We start from the raw sequence: 27,983 nt of genomic DNA on the forward strand, positions 1-27,983 counted from the left end.
AAACAGGGACATTTTCTTTATTAATATTGTATAGGTAATTGTAAAGGTACAAAGTTAGTAATTTTGTAGGATCTTTATCTTAATATTAAAATTAGTCAGGGAAATTCAAAAATATTTTAAGTTTTACTGACATGTATGAAATTACTTAAGATATTTTTAGGATATTTTTGGAAGATTTTTATTTTTTGAAAATATTTACAATTTTGTTTTAAATTTTTGTTTCTTTCAAAATTTGGAGATTTAAAAAATATCAAATGTTAAAGGAAATTTAAGGAATTTTTAGAATTTTCTTCATGAAGATTTTTGGAAAATTTTTTATAAATTTGGGGGATTTTTTTGCTGAATTTTTTTTTAAAATTTTTTTTCAGACAGAGGAACAATATTATTTGCTGGCCATAAATGAGGACAATAGGAGTGTTAAAGTGAATCCAAATCATGAAAACAAAGAAGAAAGTTGTGTTTGGAATCTAATTTAGTGCTGCTGATCCACTGGGGCCTGATGAATAACGCTTTCAGTCGTGCAAAACACTCGATGACAGAAGCTTCTTCTTTCGGTTTGTCCATTGATTGTTCTGCTGATATCGAGCGTTGGTGATTTATCAAACTGTCAGACGAACCGAAAGCAGAATCCACAGAGATAAACGTCAAACCGCTGGAAGAAGTGACGCCGTTGCATTTACAAGCCACATGAGAAATAGAGTTTCTTAAAAGACATTCACATCCAAAATGATGAAAATGTCTTTTTCTTGTTTATTTACTTAATATTTATATATTTTTACAAAATAAAAAAAAAAATATGAAACAAAACGAAACAAAAAAAAAAAGCTAAAGTCTGCAAGGATCGGAGAAGGAAAAGGAGAAAGCCATCGAACAAACAGGGACTACAGTACTTGTGTTTTTTTTATATATGTACAAGACAAGTTTATCCATTTAAATCTTTTTTTTCTTTAAAACGCACAGTACAAAAAGAAAAAATAAATCACTGACAAAAAAAGAAAGAAAAAAAAACATAGTACAATTCTGTCCATCAGTATTCAATGCTGCAGATTTCCATACAATGTCAGGGGACAGGTGGTGGAGCAGGGAGCAGGCGGGGGGGCCTCAGAAACTAAAGAAAACACACTGGAAGGCAGATTGGGCATGTATTGGCCTTGGAAATCACTCTCAACATCTTTCATGAACAGGCGGGACCTTATGCAACATAATTCATGGGAACAGATACTGTACAAGCGCTGGATAATGAAAAAACCCTGTGCTAGGCGGAAAAACAAAGCACAGTACACAACCACGGCCCCCGTGTGTACAAACATGCACGCAGTCACATGACAAACACACTTTTTCCTCACAGTCCAAGCCAGTGAGCTCGCTTATATGTCTTTATATATAATATATCTATATTTGGTAAAAAATAAACTTCACAACTCTACCAATTTAGAGAATTGTTTCTTCAAACTTAAAATGACATAAAAAAGAAGAAGAGAGAAGAAATAAAAAGAAAACATTCAACGGCAAATTATTGTGTTTGGATATTTTGTGAGAGAGGGAACACTCCAGACTAACGGAGTGGGGAGTCGGTGAGAAATACAAAACCAGCCTGTCCCCCCCACCTTCAGATATACTTCATTCTTCCCCTTCAGCAAGAAAAAAAAAGGGGAAAAAGACAAAAAAATAAAAATAAAAAAGAAAGAAGACCATACAGGAAATGTTCATTCTTTTAGAAAACAGTTCTATGTTACATACAAGTGAAAGAAAAGGGGGTGGGGCGGGGGGATTAACACGATACAAATTCCCAACACTCAATATTTCACCTCTTGACGGTGGATTTCTATAACCATTTAGCTCCGACCTCCCCTCTGAGCCCCTCCTGTCCCTCCCACCCGTCCATGCAATCAGGACAGCGCTCGTTCTCTCGGCACAGCACCTCCTCCGACCGGAGCCGGAGCTTGCAGGAGTGCTGGGCCAAGAGACTGGGGAGGGAAATCTCTGCAGGAGGAAGGGGGAGTTTATACGTGGAGACCGTTTGCGGAGGGAGTGAGGAGAGGAGCCCCCTCCCAGCTTGTGGACACTGCAGGGGGGCCCGTCGGTGGATGTTAGTTCGCCCCCCAGTTGTAGCTGTTGTACGCCGACTTGTTGATCTGAGACTTCTGCTGAATGGAGGCGTTCTGGCTGCGCTGTCCGGTGCCGCTCTGTGGACAGACGACAGAGGACAGAGATGGTCTGAGAGCTGCCACTTCATGCTGCGTGTTTACACAAATGCAGGGCAGCTCAATGACACCATGAGTCAACACACACTTCTTCTGCCAAGGACACTTCTTAAAGCACTTCAGAATAAACGTACATCTACAGTTACACGGGTATATAAGTATAATATGCTTTTATCATTTCAGTTGTTTTAACCTGAAGTAAAAAAACAGTGAATTAGCTTAACCTACATAGTTTATATGCAGTGGTCTCTCGTCTATTTTTCCTTTTCTTTATGACTCATGGCACTGCACGTTTGATGAACTTATTAAAAGACATTTAGGAGATCTTTCTACTTCTAGCCATGGTTTCTCTGTTTCCATAGTGTGGCAGGATTTTATACTGCAGTGAAAAATGAGCCCACAGAGAGTAAAAATGTGAAAAAAGTCCAGAAGCTGCTTGGGTTTCAGAGGGTTTATGTAAATAAGCGACCGGTGGCACATGATGATATTTTAGATGGATTCAGCAGATCACAACAACGCCATTAGTTTGGTTAAAATAAACTGGCTTGTTTGGTTTGCACTCTTCAGTGCTGACATAGAGCTGTGAAAATTTAATGATGTGGATGTGCAAGTTTTGGGTGATTTGGAAAGCCAAACCTCTAAGACATTTCTCTGCTGAAGGTGAATTGTGTCCACACAGTTGGAACATCCACAGTTTATTTTGGCAAAAACCTCATTAAAAGGAGTGAAAGTTTGTTTATCCTCTTTCATTTTTAAGGAACACGATGTCTCCTTTGTATTTTTTTTTTATGTGTTGGTCATTATTTTAAAATTATGAGCCTCAGTTACTACTCCATTTATTTCTTAGTGAGGTGTGAAAAAAAAGCAGCACAAAGAAACAGATGGTGATAAAAATAAAAAAAGAATAGAAGAATTTTCGCTACCTGTCCGTCTTGCTGCAGGTGGTGGTGCAGGATCTGAGAGTGGGGTTGTTGGTGCGGTGCCAGGATGTGCATGAAGGGAGGCGGAGCGTAGCCTGCAGCAGCCGGGGGATTAATGGGCCCCCCACTGCCCAGCGCCGAGGGTAGGCTGAACGAAGCGGCCGGCGTCCCGGCGTGGAAACCCTGCTTCTCAAACGACTGAGGGAGGAAGCAGAAGCAAGAACGGTTTCATTTTTGAGAATTTGATTTGTCAAATTATTTCAATCTTCCTGTTGTCCTCATTTACGGGCACCAAAAAATACTGTTTCCTTGTCTGAAAAAAAATCCAAAAATTCAGCAAAAAAAATTCCCCATATTTCTGAAAATTTGCAAAACCTTCAGGAAGAAAATTCCAATAATTCCTGAAAAGTTGTATTTAAAAAAAAATCCCCCAAATTCGTCAAGAAAATTCTTGCAAATATTGTCAAAAGATGAGTAAACATCTTTCAAAAGAAATCCTAAAAGTATCTAAATTGATTACATATATATCAGTAAAACTTGTCATATTTTCTTTAAGAACATTCACAAAAAAATCAAACAAAATCCACCGAATTTTGCGGGATTTTGGTTGATGTTTTTGTGAATATTCTGTGAATTTTTTTTCCCACCAAAAATGTTCAAAGATTTCCCCAAAATGTTGAAAATGTGGACATCAGAATTTTCACTGTGAAAATCTATATTTTTCCCACATTTTTAAAACCAAAATGGCAAAATTTTGACCCACAGGACGACATGAGGGTTAAAGGAATCTCATCGCATGCACGGAGGAAAGCAGCGGCTTTAAATGTTTTTATTCTGTAATTACCTGTGTCTTTGTGTAAACAGACCCTGAAATATCCGGTACTCCCGTGTTGCTTGACGTCACAGAAACTCCTGCAAAGACAGAAGAAACGAGACAAATTCAGCCCAAAATTAGGCAAACGAATGTGTCATGGGACCAACCACAACCAGCCACATGGTCATAATCACATTCTAACCTTCATAACCGTTACTCGCTGAATTAATCATTTACTTAAGAGAAAAAAAAAACAATCAATTTAGAACAAAAGAACGCCGGGAAATTCCAAGAGTGAACATCTATGCATGTCCATAGATGATTTCAGGAGAATTTCCCTCCAGAGAAAACGGCAGAGAGAGATGAAACGGGATGAGATGAAGAGGAGGAGGGATGACAGAAAGATGATGTAGCAGCGGATCAGTTCCAGTCAGCCACAGTGGGTTCAGTCTGACTGTATCTGGTGGCTACTGCTCCGGTTGTTCTGGCACACACTGACCCCCTGTATCGCCACGGAGACGCAGAACAGGGTCAACTGGTGTGTCCAACAAGACAGCACAGCAAAGTCACACCTTCAACACTTCAATCTGGCAGCATTTTCATGACAAAACATTAGTGCATCCAGGTTTCTAAATGTTTAGAGGAAACCTGTGAGGAAGACGACTGACCACATGAAGAAATACCAAAGTGATGACATCTCCCTCAGAGCTATCATCACTGGTAAGGACATACTTTTTTTAGTGCAAACACAACCAAAGGGGGCAGAAGTCGAATCACCAATCGTGTATATTTTTTCAGTGGTTACATTGCAATATATCTTGTAATTACAAATACACTTATTGTCAACATCAGGTTTGCACTGAGTCCTCTTCAGACGTGGAATAAGCACCATTTCTTGTTTCATTTCAGAGCAGGAATGACTCATTGATGAGCCAACAAACTGGAAACCCATGACACTAGTCAGATAATGAATCAACAGCAGTATTTCCAAGCAAACGGTCAAAATTTTGCCAGTTATGTTGACACTACTGCTACTTTTGGATACTGGATTCTAAAAAAAAAACCAAACAAAAAAACACAAGATTTCTGGAGAATTATAATTTTTCAAAACTTAACTGATCAAATGAGCAGAAAAAAAAAGTTGAAACAACAAGTAACAGCTACAAAACTAATGGGGCTGGCCCGAATAGTGGTTTCTGGCCTCCGAATATTCGGGCCCTATTAAAGACGAATATCCGAATATTCGGATCCGTTCGTCGCATATTCTTTCCGCCTGGTAATGTCCGACCGGGGGGTGGGGGGGCGGCGGCGAATATTCGGATGCCAAAATTAATATCCGGATACCGCCGTAGCGAACGAATATTCGGGTCCTGCCCTAAAAACTAATAAAAAATTGTTAGTTGCAGCCCTCATTTATCAGTTAAGATGAGATTAGGAGTCCATTACTTACTGTTCTTTATGCTTGTGTGATATTTGCCATGTGAAGTTGTGGCACTGCTCAAGTGAAGTGGAGAGTAATGATTAAGAAGCAGAGTATTTTGTACTCTTTCACCGGCAGCACACAATTAATGAACCCTGTCAGCTGGAGAGACACTGATTTCTACGTGCCGCCGTTATTATGACAGCATTCAATTCAGACTCGCATCAAAGTCAAACGTTACACAAATGTGCCGAACTAGAGAGATTCTACACTGACAAGGTGCATGTTTTAAAGTGGCTAGAGAGAGGCACTGCCATGAATTCAGCTTCAGACAATCACAAGGAAAGAAAAAACAGTTTCCCGGTTTTTTATCCATCGTCACTACCACAGGACGTGATCTTGCAAGTTGTCGTACTTCTTAGCTGTGGTTGGTGAAAGCACTGGATCAGTGAAATAACTTAAACCCATGTCCTTCAGTTGTCTTGTTAGATTAGTCCTAAAAATGCCAACATGCAACACACTAATTCTACCGTTAAACACACTTCTAATTTGTTTCCATTCAGCTCCCAGGCGGGGATCCGTGCAGCCCGTTGAAGCCCGTTTCAATGAGAAGATCTTCACACATTAAAGCCACACACTCTTTTAGAGCACAGCACAGGTTTTATCAGGTACTGCAGATGTGTTTTAGCCCTTCCCTTTCAGGGTTTGTAGCCTACACAAGACGCCACACTCTGGAGACGGACATACCAGCAATGACAGTATGAGTGAAGAGCCAGCAACACTGAGGGAAAATGGGACAGCATCAACCAGAGCAACCCATAATCAGTTTGCAGCAGCTGTGATTGTTGTAAACTGCCCCTTTTGGACTCTAAACCCGATGATTGCACAGTATAGCCGTCTAAAACATAAAAGCCAGATTGAACTGATGATGAGTTACCCTGGGAGAGAACAGGTAACGGAAAGAATGGCAAACAAGGCTTGTAGGAAATGCAGGCTGCACTGAACTAACTGAAAGCTTATGTAGTGTGACGGGTCTTCCCACAGGCGCAGCTCATCAGCGATGAGGCAAAAGGGACGAGAGCAAAGAGGGGGAGAAGGATGGCTGGTGACACAAGGAGGAAGACGGGAGGGACAGGGTTTTTTTCTTTTAGTTTTAATCTGGCACGTGGCGGCACTCACCGACTCCAGGCCCGGTGACAGAGCTGGCTGGCTTGTTTTGTGCAGAAGCGGCAGCGGCCACGGCAGTGCCGTATCCGCCCTTACAGAAATCCCCACTCCCTGAAGCCTGGCCCACATCCTCATAGCCTGCAACAGTCAGACACACAGCCGCAGCCCACAGCGTTAGACACACCAGGCAGGGGACGCAGACCCGCCTCAGATAGCATTTGCAAACAATCCACAGCGTTTTGTTTGAAAGTTGCACCACATGGACAGATCTCGCCAAACCGTGACAATACAGGTGGTGTCAAGTCCTCTCCTCTGCAATTATCTGAACTCTGACACCAACGGCACCGTCTGTGTGGCAGAGTCTGTCCGTCCGGTCCAACAGGCAGATCAGAATCAACGCCAGCGTCATTTGCAAGTACTATCTGACCCAAGTCTGAGGGGAGGAGGTGAGGGAGGTGAGGGGACAGGCAGGGTGTGTGTGTGGGAAGGGGTGGAAAGTGAGCTTGAGTTGGGTGATGGCAGAAAGCAGCAGATGGTGCAGCTTAGAACAAATAGGTGTGGCACATGTTGTGACCAAAAGGTGGATTCTGAGTGATGGATAAAGTATAAAAACAAAATGCAGCATTACTGAAAAAGAAAAACAAAGAATATGCAGTGATGGCAGTAGATACCAGAAGGCCACTGGGAAAATATGAAACGGCTGGAGAAATACGGGCACAAATGAGAGTAATATTAAGAAATATGGCAAGATGATGGTTTTGTTTTGAATGTGGCTAAGATGAAGGTGTGTGCAGGAGGAGGTCGATGGTAAAGCCCCGGGGCAAACTCCACTTTCTGAAATGAGCAAAGCAAGCCATGGAAGACAGCAGGAAACCCGATAATCTAACCCCCGTTTTTAAACTGGTAACGCTAGGCGCCACTGCTCAGGCCCCTTTCCCTATTCATTTAAACATATTATACCTTGAAACGTCACTGAATAAAATGACATTACATGTTTTTTTGCTTCATGAAACAGATAAATTAGGTGTGTTCCTTGTGTGTACAAAACAAATAAACAAGATGCAGATGTATTTCTACTATTCTGACAGAACTAACCATGCTCAGCCATTAAAAAAATTAAAAAAAACTCCCAACGATTCAAGTAGGAATCAGCAGACAGGAATATTCCATAAACCACAAACAACTGTCTTGACACAAGCATAACAAATGCCGGTACACAAGCACCATGTTTATGCTTGCAGATGCTGCAGCGCTCGAATGAAATATGCACTCCACACCGATAGGAAATCAATGGGCTCTTTGTGACAATCAGCACACAGTTATTGGTATGCAAGTATACAGAGCAGGACCTGCATGACCCTTCTAAACATGCCGTTTCAACATTGTTTAGTCCCTCACCAGTGCTGTATCCATGGGAACCGTAGCCACTAGCCTGCTGGAAGGGGGTGGCTGATGCATTGACGCCGACATTCACACCGTGCTGTTTTGACGAGGTAGGAGCCACCTGGACAAGAACAAAACCACGGAACGGAATCAAGTCAGCAAGCGGAAAAAAGCGACGCCGCACAACCAGAACACACACTAAAATCCAGTTCTCATATTCAGTTTTTATGGCTGGAAGGTCAGGAAACACATTAAAATCTCACAATGGGAGAATCATGAATCATGTTCTCCACTGTGGAACATGAATGCATCAAAATAACAGCATTCAGCTACAATCCGTCTGTTCACGCCCATTTTGTTTATGATAAAGAGGTTTTTGAGAAGGACTTTAAAAGGAGCAGGTGAGTTAGTCAACACACAGATGAATGCTTTCTCACCGGAAACACAGCAGGTCCGTACTGGAAGGTGTTGGGCAGGCCTGGCATGCCAGTGTAGTACGGAAGGCTTGTGTAGCTGTAGCCAGGTGGCAGCGCAGGGTTGAGGAAGGGCTGCTGTGTGGTGTGATGCGTCTGGGTCTGATTCTGCTGTGTCTGAGCTAATGTGGTGGCTGGAGCCGGGGATGACGCATCGCCTCGACCAAACTTCGATAAGTCGCCTGAAAATGCGGGAAAAGGAGGACGACAGGAGTGAGAAATTACTAATGATTAACGTCCATCAACATAATTAAACAAGAACAAACATCGGACAGAAAAATCCCTCCGCTTTGGGCTCGTTACGCCAAATCGATCAGAATACTGAACAGGTCCTCAGAGAGCAGTACTCTGCCAAAGCTGCAGAGTCGTATCATTTCAGACGGCTGAAATCTGGAAAAAAACTTGTGGCAGAAATCACGGCACTATAAAACGTGGCCATTTAATACAGATGTTCCCACACACAAAATGATGTTGCGCTGAGCACAGGCGTGTGTTATGCATGTGTATGTTAAGTACAGATACTGAATCACATGATGTAAATATGTAGTGGACGGTAGGAACTGACAGGACTCAGAAACGCATAACTCCGCCGAGGCTTCATCTCCTTTCCAGAGTACCCAGTCATAAACAATAAGGTTCTATCGCCATCCCACCACTCTCAGTCTCTGTAATTGTACATGCAGTCCTAGTGTCTGACAGCAGAGAAAACTGACAATGGAGGACACTGAAAGCAACAAACACTGGAGTTACTGGCTGGGCTTGTACTCAAAGTGTCACTTCTTTGTTTTTAATTTTTTTATAGTATAGTTTTTAATTATTGTTGTCGATTTTTATGCCTCTGTAAAGAGTCCTTCAGTTCCTTGAAAGGTACTTTAAATAAAACATATTATTATTATTAATAATAGTTTCTTATTCGCTATTAGTGCTGGGTATAATCAGGATTTTAAAGGTCCTGCTGCTCCTAGTCTTATCGGTTGTTTGATCTTTTTAAAGAGGAAACAAAAGAGGCAAAACTTAGAAAATAATGACCATGATATTTCTTTATTTCCTCTTTTTAAGAATGTCCTTTCTTTCATTATTCACTTGAACTGAATTCAAAGCTTAACTTAAAAATATATAGTTACGGTACTTTTCACGACAATTTATACCAAAATTCTGTTAGAGAACGAGTGAAAATGAAGCAAGACGGCAAATCGCTAAATCCCCCTTTGGACCATTTCTGACCGTTGTAAAAACATCCATAGCTAATCATCGCCTGGCTTCTGGTAACTTTGATAACTCAGTGGAAGGGTTGCATCTAACTAGCAAAGATGACATAACTGAGCTAACCAAAGACCAACAGCGAGGAAATGGAAAATGGTATTTTTCTGCCTGTATGTGATGAACTTTCACTTGTTTGTTTCCACTGACATTGCTGCCATTGTCACTAAGAGCTGTTTGTGTGCTGCAGTGTGTCAGAGAGCTGCAAACCACGAAGAGATATCTCTCCTTGGAATTGGGAAATGTGAACGACAAGGTTTATGTAGCGATAATGAATAGGAAATGTATTTAGTATTCAGTCATGTGGCCCCGTTTAATACCACTCTCTGTTTTCCTGGTACTAAATCTACCTACATTTCTTCAAGCTTAATACCTTGCCACATTTTTTGAGGACATCATCTAAAATTTGGGCCACACTGTCATGTTTACCAGACTCTGCTGTCTGAACGTGGCTCACCAGAGTAAGGGTTACTTGTGAGGCTGCCCTCTCTGCCAGTCAGTGCTGTTGTGGGAGTTGCAAAAGGGATGCTGTAATAATCCTGGAAGAGAAAAACATTATTGTAAAATAAAAAGCCACGGGGTAATAAAGTTGTCAATAACGTCTTGTTGCTCATAAACAAAACTGAACTTACCAGCGGTATTCTTGTCTGTAGCATCTGCAGGTCATCGTAGCCGTACACCTGAGGCTGAGAAATGGGTCAGAAAAACCGCGTTAAGACGTCTCTGTTACAGTGCAGGATCTGATAAACACAGGTAAAACTCAGATCATTTAGCTGGAACTTACAGGGTAGGCGTGCAGTAGTCCAGGGGCCATAATGTATGGGTTGGGCAGTAGAGGGGGCACTCCGGGTGGCAGGTTTGGAGGTGCTTTCCCTGAATGCACAAAGCCATGTATAACATAAATTATCTGCCCAACAAGCCAATGCTAAAATAAGTTACTCTCTGCTTAACCTTGCACACAGAAAATACACTAATGTTCACAAGTTTCAGGTCACTTAAAAATGCTCATATTTTTTGGAATAAAAGCATTTTTTTTTTCAACAAAGATAACACTAAATTAATCAGAAATGCAGTCTAGACCTTTTTAATGTGGTAAATGACTATTTTAGCTGGAAATGTTTAATGGAATATCTCCATAGGGGTACAGAGGAACATTTCCAGCAACCATCACTCCTGTGTTCTAATGCTACATTGTGGTAGCTAATGGTGTTAAAAGGCTCATTGATGATTAGAAACCCTTGTGCAGTTATGTTAGCACATGGATAAAAGTGTGAGTCTTCATGGAAAACACGAACATGTCTGGGTGACCCCAAACTTCTGAACGGTGGTGTACATGTTCAAACTATAACATAAACCTAAGGAACAAAGCAGGGCTGCACAATCGCTCTGTAACCGCACAGCTCATACCCACGGTCTGACTGGTACATGAAAAAGATTGTATCACGTTTCAAGAAGGAAGGGCAGATCTATTGCATCAAACTAAGAGTTACAAATTTCTCCCCGAGCTGCATCAATAAATGACAACAAGACTGCATTACATCATGTGACAAACTGCGCACCGACAGAGGGAGCAGAGATGAAAACAGTTTCATTGTGTTTGTGCTCGAGACATAAGGGAAAAAAAAAGAAAGAAAACGCTTCAGAGGAACAACCGAACTGAGAGCGAGATGAGTCAGATCATGGAAACCAAACCAGTGACGCCGCGGAAAACAAAACAAAAAATTTATTCAACCCGAGACAAAACATTACACCCATGCAAAAGTCTCAGCTATAGCCAGAAACTTCCAAAACAATCCGTCGCCACACTTGCATCACTGCAGACTCATGTTGCAAATACATACAAACATCTATTAGCTGATCACAAAATAAATCCCAGAAGTTACGAAGTCAGACAACTCCTTAACCACCAAGTTCTCATAAATAAGTGCGACATCAGACGGAAAATCATTCGTCTCCAGGTCAAACAGACATCGCTAATCAAGACAGTACAAAACTGAGAGATTAAAAGGCGGTCCTCACACCAAAAGACACAATCTACTTAATGCTTTCCTGCAGTTATCTTCCGTTCTTATCCCTAGTGTGTCGTTTCTGTGACAAATCACAGTTGAGACGGAACTGAAACAAATTAATGATCAACTCTCTTGTACACTGACAGCACAGTTTAATCCTCTGAACACAAAACTCAGCAGCAGGTTGGGGGAAAAAAAACTTGCCATAATTGCATTATTTCTCTGAGCCACACACTGCAAAAACAGGAAGATGGACTTTCAATTTTCTCAAAGTCCTTGAAATTAAAAATATAAGCGCATCTAAGCATGAATTGCAAATTTCATCCTAATCACTCTTTTCTACGTCTCATTTAGAATTTACAATAACCAGATTCTGCAAAAAACACAAAAAAAATCTGCCCTTTTTGGTGCATCCATGAAGCAACTAGTGACTCAGCTGAGACCGTGAGTCAAATAATAACAATTCAGGGACTTTTTGGCTGAACTGAGCTGAATTGCTTTTTTCTATGTTTACATGGAGCAGATAGGAGACAAGGATGAACACAAATTAAAGATGTAAAATATCTGTGGTGAGTAGAGACATCATTTCTTTCTAGTATTGGTAACACCTGTAAGAAAAGCTGCACAGGCTGATTTGAGGTCATGTTCGTGCTTGCGTCGTCGAACCTGAGGATGGTGCAGAACTGCGTGTGGATGCGGAAGTTGCTGACGAGGGAATGGTCGACGCCGTGGAGGAGACCGAAACGGGGGCGGCGGCTACAGCTGGGGCTCCCATGGAGGCAGTGTTGAGGCCCATGGTCAGACTGCTGACGGGGCCCAAGCCGGAGGGAGCTGAAACCGTGGCGGAGCCCACCGAGGAGCCCTGAGGAGCCCCTAGAGACACCTGTGCAGCAGCCACAGAGGAAGAGGAAGAGGGGACTGATGAAGACGGCACAGCTGAGACAGAAGAAGGGAAGGATGACGAGTGCAGACTCGAGTCACCGTCTACGCTGGGATGCTGTAGAGACGGAAGGAGGAAAAGAGAAACATGCAGTTAAGACTGATGAGATTACATTTCCATTAGAGTGAATGGACATCTAATGTGTCCATCTACCACCACAGGAAATGCAGCTCTGAAAATGATCACAGAGGAGGGAGATACACTCTCCTGTACAGGCAACTCATGCAATTTGTGTGGTTAAAAAAACCTGCTCTATTAAGGGTCACTAGATCTACTTGACGTGGTCCGATATTCCAATGAACACAAAGAGCTCACCAGTAAGCTTGTGTTGGATGTTCGAACTGACGATGGAGCAAGGCTGTTCTGTTGTGATGGGTGAGAGCTGTGAGAAAGACAAAAAAATATAAAAGCACACGTTACTCATCAGCAGAATCACATCTATTGATACTTGGGTTAACATAGAGGTCTTAGCATAGAAAACTACTAGTCGTGTATAATCTCACTTGTTATGCTGAGGAGGGGGGATGGTGCTTGGAGGCAGGTCTTCATTGTGCCCCAGAGCGCTAAGGGACGTCTGATTGGATGTGGTCAACAAGGAGGCGGGGCCTGAGCTGCTGTCTGCCAAAGTGCCCATGCTGGAGACAGAAGCTGGCGTGACTGAATCGGAGGCCGGCTTGACTGATACTGCAGAGCTTGCTGCAGCTGTGGGGAGGGAGGGGAGATTTTTGGAATAATTCCCAAGCAGAAAACCATATCAGGAAACCATATGTGTGGCAAAGGTCTCATATGATGTCAACGATGGGGAAAAAAAAAACACCCTGTAGTTAAGACACTCACCTTCCACAGATTGCGTTGCTTGTATTGAACTGAAGCCATTCTGTAAAACCAACAATGAAGGTGAGCTCACAGGTTTCTATGGAAACAGGCCATTGATAAAAAGTTGAAGGGTGTTGGGATCAGGGAAACAGTCACCAAGAAGCTTGTTTGATATGCAGAGCATTGTAACCACAGCTCAGGCTTGACACTGCTAGTGCATTACAATGAACGCAGTCTAGTACAACAAAAGGAAAGCTGAAAAAACAAGAGGACAGAGCAAACACACCTTCACTGAATGTGCAGTTCATTAAGAAAAACGGCTCACTTTGCAACTTTAACACTCAAGGGAGCAACACAGAGGCTCCAGAGACATGTATTATAACAAGGATGTCATACATACCAGCAGCGTATGATTATCTTTGTCCTAATTTGCCAATTTACAACTGTCAACCTGTAACTGATGTGATTTGTCTTTCAAAGTTTTTGCCTTACAGGACCAAGTGAAGGTTGAGCTTGTGGTCTACACTGACCTCTCCTCTAAGCATCGTACCAACAACGCAATACTAAATATTTCATCGGCTAAGACAAAAGACAGAAGCTTTGGTCTTCACCTTGGGCTGCATATCCTTCTGAGGCGAGGACGAGACTGAAGGAGGGTAACGTCGTGTCTGAGGTGCTCTCTGATCGTACAGATCCATCTGGCTGGAGTTGGAGAGAGCTGGAGTCGACTCGCTGCAGGTTTTGATGAAATTGACAAGACCAGGTTTAATTTTGTGTGCCACTAGTGGTTCTGACCTGAATACAGATGATAATTAAAAGTTAATTCACTCTTAAAGACTAGACCATGCACTTTAATTGATCACTATGACCCAGTGGTCGGTCCTGAATAAGAAAAAGGGAAATAAAGTTACGGGAAAAACGGTAACAATTATTCACTCTCTATAAATCTTACAAAAAAGCACAAAGAAGGTAAATATTAACTTTATCATTAAATGGTTAAGGCAGTGAGGTTGTTCATTAGTTCTGGAACTTAGCTTGACTAGAAGGGCTTCAGGGATGTTGGTTTTCTTCCAGCATATTAAATTACATTCGGTCACAGGGTGGAACACATTTGCAGCGTTGTGTTTTGAGATGCACCAACCTGCTGGGGCTTGTGTAGAGGCTGTTCTGAACCTGGCTGCCTGGTGCCGTGGTGGTAGGTGTGGACTCGTACTCCGGTAGGACTGGTTCTGACCCAAACTGCAGCGCTCCAAACTGAAGATTGAGGCCTGAGATGTCTGTCGAGCCAGGCATCTCCACCGCCATTGCTGGAATCTGAGGAAGATCGGAGGCATCTTTAGAGTTGTCATCGACACCCTTTTTCTAACTAGAGTCCAAAGATCAAAGGTTTGCTTTCGCACACTTGACACCGCATCCATTAAAAACCATGTCACTGTGGTACCAGCAGAACACAGAAATCGAAACCAGTCATGCAAGGATGAACAGCTTGTTATCACATCCGTTAAGGTCATTTTAAAGTGAGTCAGTGGGTTTAAAAACATTGTATTATAATTGAAATGCTACCTTTGTTGTAATGGAGGTCCTCTTCTTCTGCTGTTTAAGTTTGTGCTGCTGCAAAGGCAGTGGACTCGAACCCTGGGCGTCTGAGGAACTCGGTGAAACCTGCTGACCTAGAGAAGGAACTGCTGCCATTTTGGGAAGGGAGGAAGCAGGGGGAGGCCCCACATGGGGTGAGGATGTTGTCTGTTGCGGTAGGGAAGAAGATGAGGAGACAGAGGAAGGAGGCAGGCCTTTGTCCTGCAGGAAAACATCCAACATGGACGAGGTTGAGGTGGCGGCCTGGTACGGCTGCCGCTTTGTAAAGGGCGTATGGATCGCAGACTCTGGCTGAGTCTTCATATCTGGACAAAAAAGATATTAAAACAAATCAGTTCAGACTGAAGATAAGTATTTTAATAATAGTGGAATTTAGTTCACAGCTGGGTGTCATCTCACCATATTGTCCCAGTGATGAGGCACTGGTGTCCCAGGATGAAGGTGTTGTGTTGGGTTGTCCAGTCTGGGAGTGCTGGGCAGCCAACTGGGCCAGTGCCTGGGCTGTTTTATACTGCTCCAGGAACTGGGATCCAGTGGTCCCTGTGCTAGCTCCTTTAGGGTCCCCCACGTCCCCAAAGCCCTTGCTCAGCATGCTGACCTGCAGTATTGTTAGATCATAACACACTGTTACCACAACGGGGCTAACACTGGAGCTGTACTCATGTAGAAATGTCACGAAGGCAATGGCCACATCCATTTCCTACGAGGTTAGGAAGTGGTTGAGGGACAGAAGTTAGATCATTTGCATCAGTCAGCAGTTAGCGCTGGGGAGCATATAGCTGCATAGTTAGAGAATGCTGCAGTGTTTTTTTTCTTCATAGGTTCTTACCATGCTGTGCTGGGTGTAAGGGGTGCTGGAGGATGTTTGGGAGAGGGGCACCCCTTGCTTGGAGTTGCTAAAAACCAGTGATTGGGACAAAGAAGGGGGCTGGGTGGCCTCCATGGGGGCGTTTTCTGTCTCTGAAGAAGACGATGGTGGAGTCTTCCCCAGAAGCACCGCAAGGTCAATCCTGTGGCAGAAAACAGAAATATTAATCAAGATAATAAAAAAATGAAAGAAGTATTTCAATGCTAGAACCACTAGTTCCAACTGTTGATTATTTGAAGATTATTTATTATCAGGAAGTAGTGAAAAAAGTAGAATCATGTCTCCATATTTCCTTCCCCCCCCCCCAGTGACAGTCCAAAACTCAATATTCAGCTTACAAAAGTGCCAGTAAAGTTTAAAAAAAACAAATCTCCACAACAATTTGCCATTTTTCCAATAGACAACTGATAATCATCCATTCATTTAGTGCTCATTTAAATGACGAACCATTTTCAGCTGACTGACCGAATTTAGTTTATAAAAGGCAAAAAGAAAAAAAAAAAAATCAACTGACTGAAAAACTTGCAGCTCTTGCGAAGAAATAAAACACTGAAACTACGCTGAAAAGCAAGAATTAGGCTAATAAACTGCACAAGCGCCCCACCTCTGTCCTTTGGTGATGGTAACATTCTCTTGAGGCAGAGGCACTGACGCCACACTGGAAGCTGTGAATATCTTGGTCTCTGAAAGCTGCAGAGGAGGGGACAGTCGAGGATGGAAGAAGTTATATTTGGAAAGAAGAAAGTAAACACCCAGAAATAAAAAAAGTCCTCCGTCACTAATGCTGCAATAAAAACCCGTTCCAGCTCAATGTATTCTTTCGTACTGCTCACAGAAGCTCATATTTGCCCATCGGGTTAAACTTACATCCTCATTCCAGTCCTCAGTGCCCCACTCTTCTGTGGCAGACCTCCAGGCACCTGTGAGTCAAAGAGAAACCGTTCAATACTATCAGGTTGGGCAAAGAGAGCTTCAAACAGAATAAGGAATGTATAAAAGCAAGAAGGAAGGCTTACCAGGAGCAGAGTCAAACTTGGGTGGATAATTTGTGCCCTCTCCTGCCGAGTATTCCAACCCTAGAGACAAAGATAGAGGTGAGGTGAGGTGATTGGTAGAGTAATAGGTAAAAATGAGGATTCTTCAGTTGCCTATGCACACAGATATACATCTCGACATAAAAATCTGAGCGCAGTACAATACGTGTGGGAGTTAGGTATTTATATACAGTGTACATGATTCAAGAAGAAAGCTTCCAACACCAGGCATCAAAAAGTGAATATCCTTTGAACACAAGCAAACCTTCCTTTCATCCTCACTGCAGGAGCTTCTTTAGGATGCTGACCATGACTTTTCTATTATTTTACAATTGTTTGGACAGTACACAGACGCTGAAATGATAAGATTAACCGGTCCTATTGGAGGGCAACCTTTCTTAATTAATTAACTTACTAGCTCCCTCCTCTAGCTCCACACTTCCTGTGTTGTTCCAGGTACTGCCTCCTCCATAGTTTTCTTCTGTCTGGGCTGGCTCCGCATAGTCAGCAGGGTTGAACGTTCTGGAAAAGACAGCGATAAGAGTTTACAACTGAGTGTTTGCACTGACGGTTGCCAAAAAGCTAAAAGGGAAGGCAGCACTACCAAGGACTTTAATTATAGCTCGGTACCTGCAAATTAAAAAAAAATCTTGCTCAAATTTTTGAGAGTGAAGCAGAAGCAAACCCCAAATAAATTGTTGGGGTTCAAACCAAAGCTGATTTAGTTGGTCTTCTGCTTGCACACAACCACTTTTTGAATAAATCTGCATTTATTATTACGCTTTTGTCTTGAGATTGTAGCAGGAAAACGCAAAAGAAGAAATCGGAATCCTAAGTAAAACCATTGCCATCTCTAAGAGTCTGCATAGTTCATTCAAATAAGGTTTAAGTGAGCAACTAATTACCATTTTTTGTAGTTTCTTAATAACTTATTGCTGGTACTTTCATTAATTTAACACATTCATGTATTCTGAGAAAATTACAGCTGGTGCAACCTAGCAACATGATCAAGTGCAACACTTTTCAAGCCAAGCTGCTTTCATTATTTGTCTAAGATCCTTCCTGTGCAAATGAAGACGCATTTATGGCCTGTGTGAGTGAGACTTAATCTATTTCACATCCTATTAATAGAATGACGAGTAATATCATCTGTTTTGATACTGTCTTGCGTTACGTCATCGTGTTTTTAGGCACTCAAAAGTCTCCCGACAGAAAGTAAGAATAACAGACACACCAGAGGCGATGCACTCACCTCTCACCTCCTGCAATATCATATCTGGGCCCCTTATCAATCTGGCTTTAGAGGAAAAATAATGGCAACAATTACAAGAAGAACAACAAGTAAAAGTAGCAAATCAAGCTTTTTGTTCCCACACCACAATCCAGAGCAGCAGCGTAAGCAAAATGCCTTCAAGCTGCCGGTGCCAGTACTGTAAAAACCACTCTACTCGCTCTACAATGCAAAGCAAGCCAGTGTGCTTTTAGCCATGGTGGGTCAATACACAGTCCAAGAAACCAACTCACCGGAAGTACAGGCTACACAACGCATCTACAAACACAGCTGCTAGATTATAGTAGCTATACCAGAGAAAATACAGCAATCCCTCTTTTCATTAATGTGCTTTCTGCCAAAAAAAAATCCAATTATCTTTCCTCACAGATCGGCTAAAAGCTACGACTGAACAAACACACATGATACTATTCTCAACGCAATGGTCAGCATTTAATAACGCTTCTATTTTAAGTCATCTCCTCTTCTACTACAAGCTTCTATATATGCTAACATGAAGATGTATAAACAAAAACTACAAAATTGACTAACATTTCCCCACTTGCTTTTTAATATGCAAACTCGACTAGAGAATTCAAAGACAAAGTTCACAAACAGCTTAAAAGAGACACCACGGCAAAATGAGCCAACCAATGCTGTGATACAAGTGAAAACAACCTGCTACATAATAGAGTCGTGTTCCCTCATTTCTAGTCAGGATGTATGATGATATTTGCATCATTATCAACTGATAAAGGCTTTAAAATGAAATGACGGCATCGTTCTAACATTAACACAGAATGACAATGCCTTTCAGGCTAAAAATCTACAGTTTTGCTTTGGAAAATGTTCCATAAAACTAATTTTTCATGCAAGTTTAACTGGTTTGTGTAATTTGCAACAATTGCATACATTTAAAAAGCATTCTATTTTACGTCTGCACTTGCCACTGGGCTATAATGACACAAGTACAAGTAAATAACATGTTAAATAGACTGCAGGAGAGACTTGATGCTCTCTGCAGTTAGGTGCAAGAAAACTGTAAATATACATATATAATGCTATCAGCAATCAGTCATTATCAGTTGAAAAATACCACTATATGTACTCATTGTGCTGAGCAGCTTTACACCAGCTTACATCAGCAATTCATCCAAAAATCAGATTAAAGCTGCAGTAGATAATACAGTACTAATAACTTTGCTGTGATGGATGTGTTGAATAACACCGGTAACGAGCAGCTTCCGTTTTCTAGTTCGTGTGCTAGCCAAGTTAACTAGCTAGCACTACCCTCATTAGACTATTTACAAAATGTTTCCTCATTCCTCCTCTTAGCCACAGAAGGAAAGAGTGAGTGTGCCAATCAGGTTCTATGAGATTGTGCTCAACATGCAATTATCAGCAAGCTAAATTCCCCTCTGGAAGTATTCAAATAATCTCTGTTATGTTCAGATAATATTGAAGTACTTCCATCTCACTCCCAACAACCTAATCATTTCAAGGTATCATACTGCTCCACTATTCAAGCAACTAATTTAACATGCTCCATAAATGTGTCTCAGCTTTTCCAGATCAAAATACTGAAAATATGGTTTATTTTACCACGACTGTATAATCACTGCTAACTTATGTTAACCTAGCTATATTTCAGTTAGCATGGAAATCTGGTCAAATTCACAGTACAGCCATTGTTTTTAAATCATGTGTATGCAGTGTTTGTCAGACAACATTGCAGTTATAAAATCAGTAGTTTAATGTTGCAGAGCAGCATCTTGAAAACTGGTTTGGTTCCAGCAATGCACCCAACCCTTGTTCACAGGCTTCAAACTGGCCTGAAATTTTCCACCATTTCTGAATATCCCTCAGTTTCATCATTTCACAAAGCTCTGACAATCAAAAACTAGTGCAAAACTAGGGATTTTCTTGTTGTTGTAGTGACGCTGACATCACTAATAAAAGTCTGCTGGATGCTGGAAGTGCATGAAGACTCTTGTAGCCTACAGCAGAACATTTGGTTTGACTTTCTTGTGGTTGACATACTTTAGAGTTGGCAGAGGTGGATCTAATAAAAGCACAAAGTTGTTGGACTATAAGGCATAAGGTTTACACCAACGCTGGAACAAACCTCTGATTAGCTTCTTCATTCGTAATGAAGAATGGGACTCATTTCCTTTATGCGTTTCCAATTTGTGCATGTTAGCATCTTCAATTAGGATATACACAAATAGCATCATCTTAACTGCACAAAACACCAGCAATACACACATGCATGCCAACTTTTAGACAACGATCTTATCACATGGTAATAAACTGATCATAGACCTTATCTGCTCTCTTTACTCTTCCCTTTCGGTCACTGAACTAAACCACCACTGATGCTAAACTGGTAAACCGTGTCTGCCAGCAACAAGAAGCAAAAACAAGGACAGAACTAACTGGTATGTGGTTGAGGTGGAAGGAAACATGACATCTCAGCTAGCACCACATGCAACTGTGAGAGGGGTGGCCCCCACCAATCGAGTCACTGAAAGCATCCTTCGTTTAAAATCTGTATGAACCCATTACAGTGTTTGAGACGTGCTGATCAATATCTGGGTCAACACTTAAACAAGGAAACCGATATACCTAAATCTGCAGGACATTTTTACAGGACCTGAGAACAAACCAATAAAGATCCTGCAGGAGGTTATGTAATATTACTGTTTACACCACCACTTGAACAAACATTTCGGAATCTCAAGAAAGCTCTTATAGCTACATTGTAGTTCTCCCAGTAGCTGCTGAAATGCTGTGTACAAACTGATAATTATAGCATTATTACTGTAGGTTTAGAGTACACATTCAGTTTAATATTCATTTTCTGGCCAGGAAGCCTCTCAGGCTTTGATCTCACAATCAAAGGCTACATCATGTCAGGCGTGCTACTTCAGCAGACTCTGAGAAAATGGAAAAACGCATACCTGCAGAGTAATATCATATTTCACCTGACTGTCCAATATCAAATCCAGGAAATTTGCTATGACAACTCAAGTCCCGCTGTGATGTTTCCCATAAAATGAAGATAAAATGAGTCAATACCATCACTGTAAACAAAGTGCTTCCTCTGTTATGTCGCCTCACTGCCAGTGCACAATGCCAACCCATCATCTGACATGTTATTAATTGCCCTCGTGCACACACACACAATGATACACAAACCAGGCACAACACAAACTGAACACTGTGAAAGCCGAGGACCAGAGAGCAGAAACAGTGAGGTTAACCAGTGGGGTCCCTGACACTCCTCTTAGTGGATCAATCCAAATTTAACTCCAAACAAAATGTTTAGACACTGCACCCTCTGAAGAGGGATATTCAGCCCACGCTGTTCCATCCCATTGGCTGATGTATGTCCTCCCTCCTTTGGATTAAGGCTAAACAATAAGCTGGGGTCCTGCTCTCTGGTGACCATGGCAACAGGTAAAAGTGGAACAAAAGGCCCTCTGGATTTAGGCAACGCAGGTATTCCCTTACCCCATGCCCTGCGCCGAAAATCTGCCTCCTCGCCGTCCAGATACTCCTGGAGACACAATGAGAGCTCATGTCAGTTTCTTAGTTTTACAACTGTTGTCACAAGAAAGAAGGCGGCAGATTAGGGATAATGAAAAAACCCACAAGATTTCCCTTGTTTTGATTGGATACACTTCCTGCACAGAGGAGTTCGGCTAAAGAGGATTACTTACCAACAGCTCCCCTTCCTCTGCCTCTTCCCCTTCGGCCTCGCTCTGCCCCTCTTCCAGCCACCCCAGCTTTGCCTCCATCCAAGCCGTTCTCCTGACCACGGACTTGAGTTATGAAGAGAGAGAACGGCATCAGATTTAGACGCTGCACTGCATCCAGAACATCAAGATAACCATTTAATATCAAGCTTGTTTTAGTATATAAAGAACCGACAAAACGAGTGTTGGTGCTGTGTGAGTCTAAGTCGCCCTCCATTTCAAAAGCAAGATGAACGACTAATCTTCTGCTGGCAATAATTTACTATGGATCACACTGTTCCCCCTTTAGGATCACAGAATGAGTGAAAAAAGCGTCTAATGATGTGCTTTAAATCACTAAATAACAGAAAGCATACAAGTAAACAAGACCTTTAACATAAAAATTATTAAATACGCTGCTACTGTCGTCTTGGCAGAGACGGGTCACACAGCAACATTTTGCTACAGCAAGACAGGAGATAATGGAGGTGACTTCTGACACGATAATTGTGTGTTGTCATGCTACTTTGATTAGTTTAACATTTTTAAAAGGCTGTGTACCTTCTTCTTTCAGTAATTTTGTAGCACCTAGCAATTTTTCTATTCTTTCCAGGGCAAACTATCACTATGCAACACTTCTTTGATTTTAAAGTCTTCCATTAAAAGGGACGCAAATACAGCATTTGTTTCAAGTTGTAAAGCATGCCAAGATTCATAGCAGACAACATTATGTCATACTACAGATAAAAGCTTGCAGCTTGATAAAAAAAGGGGGCCCTGGTTTATGATCAGATGAAACAAAGCCATAAAAGCAGTCAAAAATTAGAAGACATGACTTAGAAAAAGTGCAGCCAAGTAATTGTTTGATGAATCCGCTTTAACCATTTAGAAAGATGATGGAAATTTCAGCTAGCAGTAGTACTCAGATGTAGTGAACACTTACACTCTCTTCCCCTGCTGGCCCCGCGGCCCTTGCGTGGAGCTCCACCTCGACGACGTGCTGCATCTTTCTCTCCTCCTTTCTCTCTGTTCTCTTTCCCCTCCTCTCCGGTTTCTGCCTGGCTGGTCTCCTTCTGACCCGACACTCCTTTCTTCTTCCCCACCATCTCCCAGGAGTCCTTAGGAAACAAACAGCGTTACGATGTTGTTCCTTTAAGTCAGTACACTACTCGACTCTCCTATTTTGTACTGAGTCACTTGGATCGAATATACTCCCAGAATAATAAAGTGAGGGTCAGTTAAAGGTTGTCTGATGATCTGGAGTCGCTACAGCCCGATATGAGACACCTCAGTGGTCAGCTAGAGACCCAAAGGGGCACAAAAAAATAGCATCTGGTGGGCCACATCAGACCGCTTCTGAGCTGGATTCCAACGAAGTTCATCACAGACAATACAATTTGTAGTTGTGTATGAAAGCCATGGCGGCGGCTACTCATATTGATCCAGGTCGTTTTCAAATCTTTTCCCTCTCAGCCGATATCTTGACAATCCAAGGAGCTGACAACCTCCTATCAGGTGTGATTAATGTGCAGGCAAGATCCATTTACGGTTTCAATTTCTGCTCATGTTCAACTTGTTATATTCACGTCCAGTCGTGTTTGCAGCTGTGAGATGTGTGTCATAAGGTTGATTTATACACTGTAAATGTTCATATGTCAAATTATCTGTCGATTTGCAGCTCCTGATTTTAATTGAGGTGTGACACTAAGTTTGTTAAAGGACTCATTTGTGCCCGCATGAAAAACTACAGAGGAAGCACAAAAGAATCTGCAGCCGCTGAATATCTTTATGCACCTTTTTACATTTACTTGTAAACTCTGTAATCTCATCCGGCGTCGCACTGATTTCTCCACAATCTGCCCCCTCTTCCTCACAAAACCATTACTCACAGTGTCTGGGCTACCCTCCAGCAACACGTTAATGGCTCTGTTGACATCCCCATTGCAATCATGCAGTGCGATCATAGACTCATCCTGGTCCTTGCCTGTGATGTCGATCAGCTGGAAAAGGAGGAGAGTCATGATGAGACACAGAGGTGACCCCTGGCTGACATTCCTGGCGTCTCATTTGTTTTGAGAAAAGCCATCTTATACATTTATGCAGACTCATGTGAGAAGAAAATGTGTAAAATACGGAGTAGTTTTGGATAATCATTTAGCAATTTCATTAAAAGGTCAGAATACAGGGTTAGCTAGAGAACTGCATGCATGCTGAGATTTAGTAGAGGCTTTAGGATACAGCATCTTTTTTATGGATACTTGAATTACCAACAGAAATCAGCAGTGTGAACACAGGGTTTATTTTATATAAAGTCTGAAATAATACAGTGCCCTCTCTTAGTGTTGCATATTTCAACATTTTAAAGCACAAAAAAAGAGAGAAATAGATCGAAAAGCCCCTCTTCTTTGCCTGTTTCTCATGTTGGAATAAATTGAGCACTGTGCCTTGAAAAAAAATATGGATTTCAAGCATTTTTTCAGACATCACCGAACCTAATTAATAGCCATGAGGACATACATATTCTTGAGACCCATACAGCTGACTAATCACCAACTTTGTGATCTCTTGGTGACATCTAACAAACCAAACATGCAAACCGTAATACAAGAGAAACAAACATCCAATGCAAAACACAGCAGGTGTAATACGATACCGATGTGTCAATAAAACAAAATGCTGCTACCATACAAAGGGCCAAGAAAATCTACACAGTAGGAGAGAAAATATTGCATCTCCTCACCTGTTTGACCTTCTCTTCAAAGTCTGCATCATTGTGGTCTGAAATCATCTGCGCAAGTCGGATCTGCTCTGCGGTGGCCTGTTTCCAGAGGAGCGAGACGTCCAATATTTGCATCGACAAACAGAAGGACAAGATTTGCATTCTTGAGAAAACATTGTGAGATATTCATATTCAGCTATGTATAAAATCTCAAAGTCTTGCTTCAAAGTGAATATAAGTGGACAAAATCCAACAATAGCTTTCCTACAGACGCTGCGCCTAATTCAGACTTACACAACTAATTACTACTTTACTGTCCTTGGACTTGTTTTATGTTTTTATTGCATCTTTTTGATTGTGCGCACAACAGCTCGGAGAGTAAACTATTTCCTTGCCATGCAGAGTTTGTGTTGCAAAGTGAAACTGAATTCTTTATTGAACCGTGACCCACTGGAGATGTGAAAACAATTCCAATGGTCAAATAATAATACGTGACATACATTCTCAACAAATAAGGTTACATGTTGTTTTGTCTGTGGCATAAATGCTAACATCAGGCAATCAGAGTCGGACTGGGAATACTTTTAAGGCCAAATTATCATCAAGCCCTGTGAAACATCTTACAGAATTTCATACTAACTAGTATTTTACATTATACCCACCTAAACTAGTATGCGATAAAACAACACTCTAAAACTGGGAACACAAGCTTTTATCAAGGATAACGCTTCAATAATAAACATAACTATTCCAAGAAACATTGTGTCTCATCGTTCAGGCAAATATAAACAAATAATCACATAATTTGTCTTGTAGAAGCAACACTTTCCACAGCTCAAGTGTATTTGATCAGGAGAAATCTAAAAACGGGTGGTTTAGGCAGCAGCATCCTTAAATGTGGAACTGCGGGGTAAAATCAAAACTGCCAACGTCAGTTTCGTTGACATCATGCTCATGCCTTAATCTCACAAGTATTGTCAAACACAAATTTTTAAAGCACGATAAATGACAGATATGATGGAGACACAATAAAACTCTTTCTGGTGGAGCAACATATTACATGCGAGCCATTAAAGTAAAAGCATGGACACGAGATGAAGGTGATGTTTCTGATCGCAGCGTCATCGTTTTTTTTAGTAACTCCAAAACTGTGAGTTACAGTGACGTTAAACAAAAAAAACTCACTTTAATAATAATAATAATCTGAAGTCCTGCACTTAGCAAGATAAATGCAAAAAGGTGTCAATACTAATTCTTTAAAGAATGTTTTGAGAGAGTCTTATTAATTTCATAAGCACTCCTTAAAGTATTGTTCATGCATAACACGCCTGAAGCTTTGCATGTTAGCTGTTCAACTTACATTAGTAATTGAGCTGATCAGTGTGGCTCAGACTGAAGCTAAATGCTAAAAATCACATTTTCATCTACCAATTGTGAAAATATAGCAACGAAACAGTTGCTATTCTGTTTCCAACTTTAAACCTATCAAAAGTCTTTTAACAGAGCTGGCATCATCGACCATGACCCCTTAGAGCACACATTAGGTTGAGCTATGTATATGGTATTTGAACTTCTGAGGAATATTACCGTCCCAGTTGTTGGTGTGCATTACGTAACTCTGCAACCACAAACTCTGCATAACCAAACAAGCCATGTTTACTTGATGTGCCTATATTCAACCCTGATGTGTGAATCGCGGTGCACCTGTGCGGTGTGATGGGAGGTGAGGGTGGGGGTACCTGAGGCCTCTGCTTGTGCTGTGTCTGGCTCTGTGTCTGGCCCTGTGTCTGCTCCCAGCTGCCCCGGGCTCGGTTCCCGCCCATGGACGTCATCATTTACAGTATATACAAATAACAGTATTTACAAAGGAATAACACCTGAGGAGAGAAGGGCGAGAGGAGCATTACAGAGCTGTGACCCACTTATGTCATAAACACTGAATGGCACACTTGAACACTACTTCCTCAAACTGCCTGGCAGCTTATTGTGTGCTGGTGGGGAGGCTGGCAGCTGGATCAGCTTTGTTCTCAGGGACGCCTGGAAAACGTTGTTTTTTTCTGCCGTGTCTAAAAGCAGGGTTAGCGCGGTTTTGACCCGGGAAACAAGTGTGTCACGGTACAGTAGGATCTGCTGCACGCAAGGCTAACAAGTGCACAGCCAAGTTATTTACCTCACCGGAAAGATGCACAGCTTTACACATCAAAATAGCCTGCGTGCAGTTTAATTAACATATATTATCAGACGATGGAATATGATAACAAAGCCCCTATTATACCGTACTGAGCATCAAATGAGGAAGACGAGGCACAAACACACACTTCAGGCTGTCAAGTCCACCCCTGCTCGATAGCAATTTCTTAACCTTGCTATCGACAGTGACTCCTTAATCTTGCATACGTTACGTAAAACCCTGTTTTGACGAGACCACAAACAAGCCCGAAGCCAGGGCCCGTCGAACGGATCCAATACCACTAGCCAGCCACATGGCCAAAATGCTAGCCAACTAGCTAATACTTGAGGGGAAAGCATCAAGCTTTGAAGTCTCGGTGGGCTTCCGCTTCTCACGGCTTCACCTCATGGCGACAACGAGGCTAACTTTAGCAGCCGCTAGCTAACCAGCTAACTCAGTGCCGTCACCTGGTCGTACAAAGCTGCGCTGCTGGGGTTAGCTCAAGCGGCTTGATAGCCAACAAGTCAATTAGCTCACAAACTGCTAACGGGCGTTGGAGCTTTTGCGTTCAGCCGGACAAACCAAAAAACGCCCATGCCACTCCGCTGCCACTAGTTATCTGCTAGCGACTTGGTAGTCATGCTAACTAAACGAAGTAACGTCGTTTCGCAAAGTTAGGCAGCGTTAGCAAATTAGCAGCTTCAGTTACTGCACCGCCACTTTGCTACATTCACAACCACTATGGTCCCGGTGTAGCCTGATGCCCGGGCTCTCGACACAGAAAACACCGAGGCTAAAGGTAGGCCTGCAGGCCCCTAAAATGAAAATAAATAACAGGCAATACTGACCAGAAACCCGGCTCAATATTACACACTGCAACACAACCACCCGACAAGTGGTCTCGCTTTCGACCTTCAAGTCGGATTTAGGACAGGATTTGAGTCCTGAACCCCAAGTTGATACAACTAAATTGAGAAAATAAAACGAGACGACTCGCTCACACAATAAGCGAGAGACTGTGAATTTACCTGTTTCTTTTCCACTCTGACACCACGGAGAGCTGAGTCACGTGGTTTACAGAGCGCTGCGAGGAAGCTGGACGCGCACCACGTGACCGCGCACTAATGTAGTTTAATATCATCAGAGGAATTATGACATGTCACTGCTGGAGGTGCAGCACACT

General features: G+C 42.1%; 1 protein-coding gene across 5 annotated transcripts; it reads right to left on the bottom strand.

Annotated features, from left to right (window-relative positions):
• Positions 1–882: 882 nt before the first annotated feature.
• On the bottom strand, positions 883–27,928 carry ubap2l (ubiquitin associated protein 2-like). 5 transcript variants are annotated; one of them, XM_022219683.2, is made up of 29 exons: positions 27,829–27,928; positions 26,370–26,507; positions 24,652–24,729; positions 23,801–23,911; positions 22,855–23,029; positions 21,897–21,998; positions 21,688–21,733; positions 17,320–17,426; positions 16,887–16,946; positions 16,738–16,790; positions 16,475–16,560; positions 15,832–16,012; positions 15,402–15,600; positions 14,970–15,307; positions 14,548–14,720; positions 14,018–14,138; positions 13,428–13,467; positions 13,094–13,292; positions 12,906–12,972; positions 12,317–12,647; positions 10,426–10,514; positions 10,274–10,327; positions 10,099–10,180; positions 8,346–8,563; positions 7,924–8,029; positions 6,538–6,663; positions 3,969–4,036; positions 3,128–3,322; positions 883–2,186 (listed from the first exon to the last, which is right to left on the bottom strand). In XM_022219683.2, the coding sequence occupies exons 2-29, from the start codon at positions 26,463–26,465 to the stop codon at positions 2,091–2,093; spliced, it is 3,597 nt and encodes a 1,198-aa protein (XP_022075375.1). In that variant the 5' UTR covers positions 26,466–26,507; positions 27,829–27,928; the 3' UTR covers positions 883–2,090. The 5 variants fall into 5 exon arrangements, with proteins under 5 accessions (XP_022075375.1, XP_051812190.1, XP_051812192.1 ...); XM_051956230.1 differs by having other exon boundaries at positions 13,428–13,503; XM_051956232.1 differs by lacking the exon at positions 27,829–27,928 and adding an exon at positions 27,649–27,809 and having other exon boundaries at positions 13,428–13,503.
• Positions 27,929–27,983: the final 55 nt, after the last annotated feature.

This window comes from Acanthochromis polyacanthus, chromosome 11, assembly GCF_021347895.1.
Source record: "Acanthochromis polyacanthus isolate Apoly-LR-REF ecotype Palm Island chromosome 11, KAUST_Apoly_ChrSc, whole genome shotgun sequence".
Classification (NCBI taxonomy): domain Eukaryota; kingdom Metazoa; phylum Chordata; class Actinopteri; family Pomacentridae; genus Acanthochromis; species Acanthochromis polyacanthus.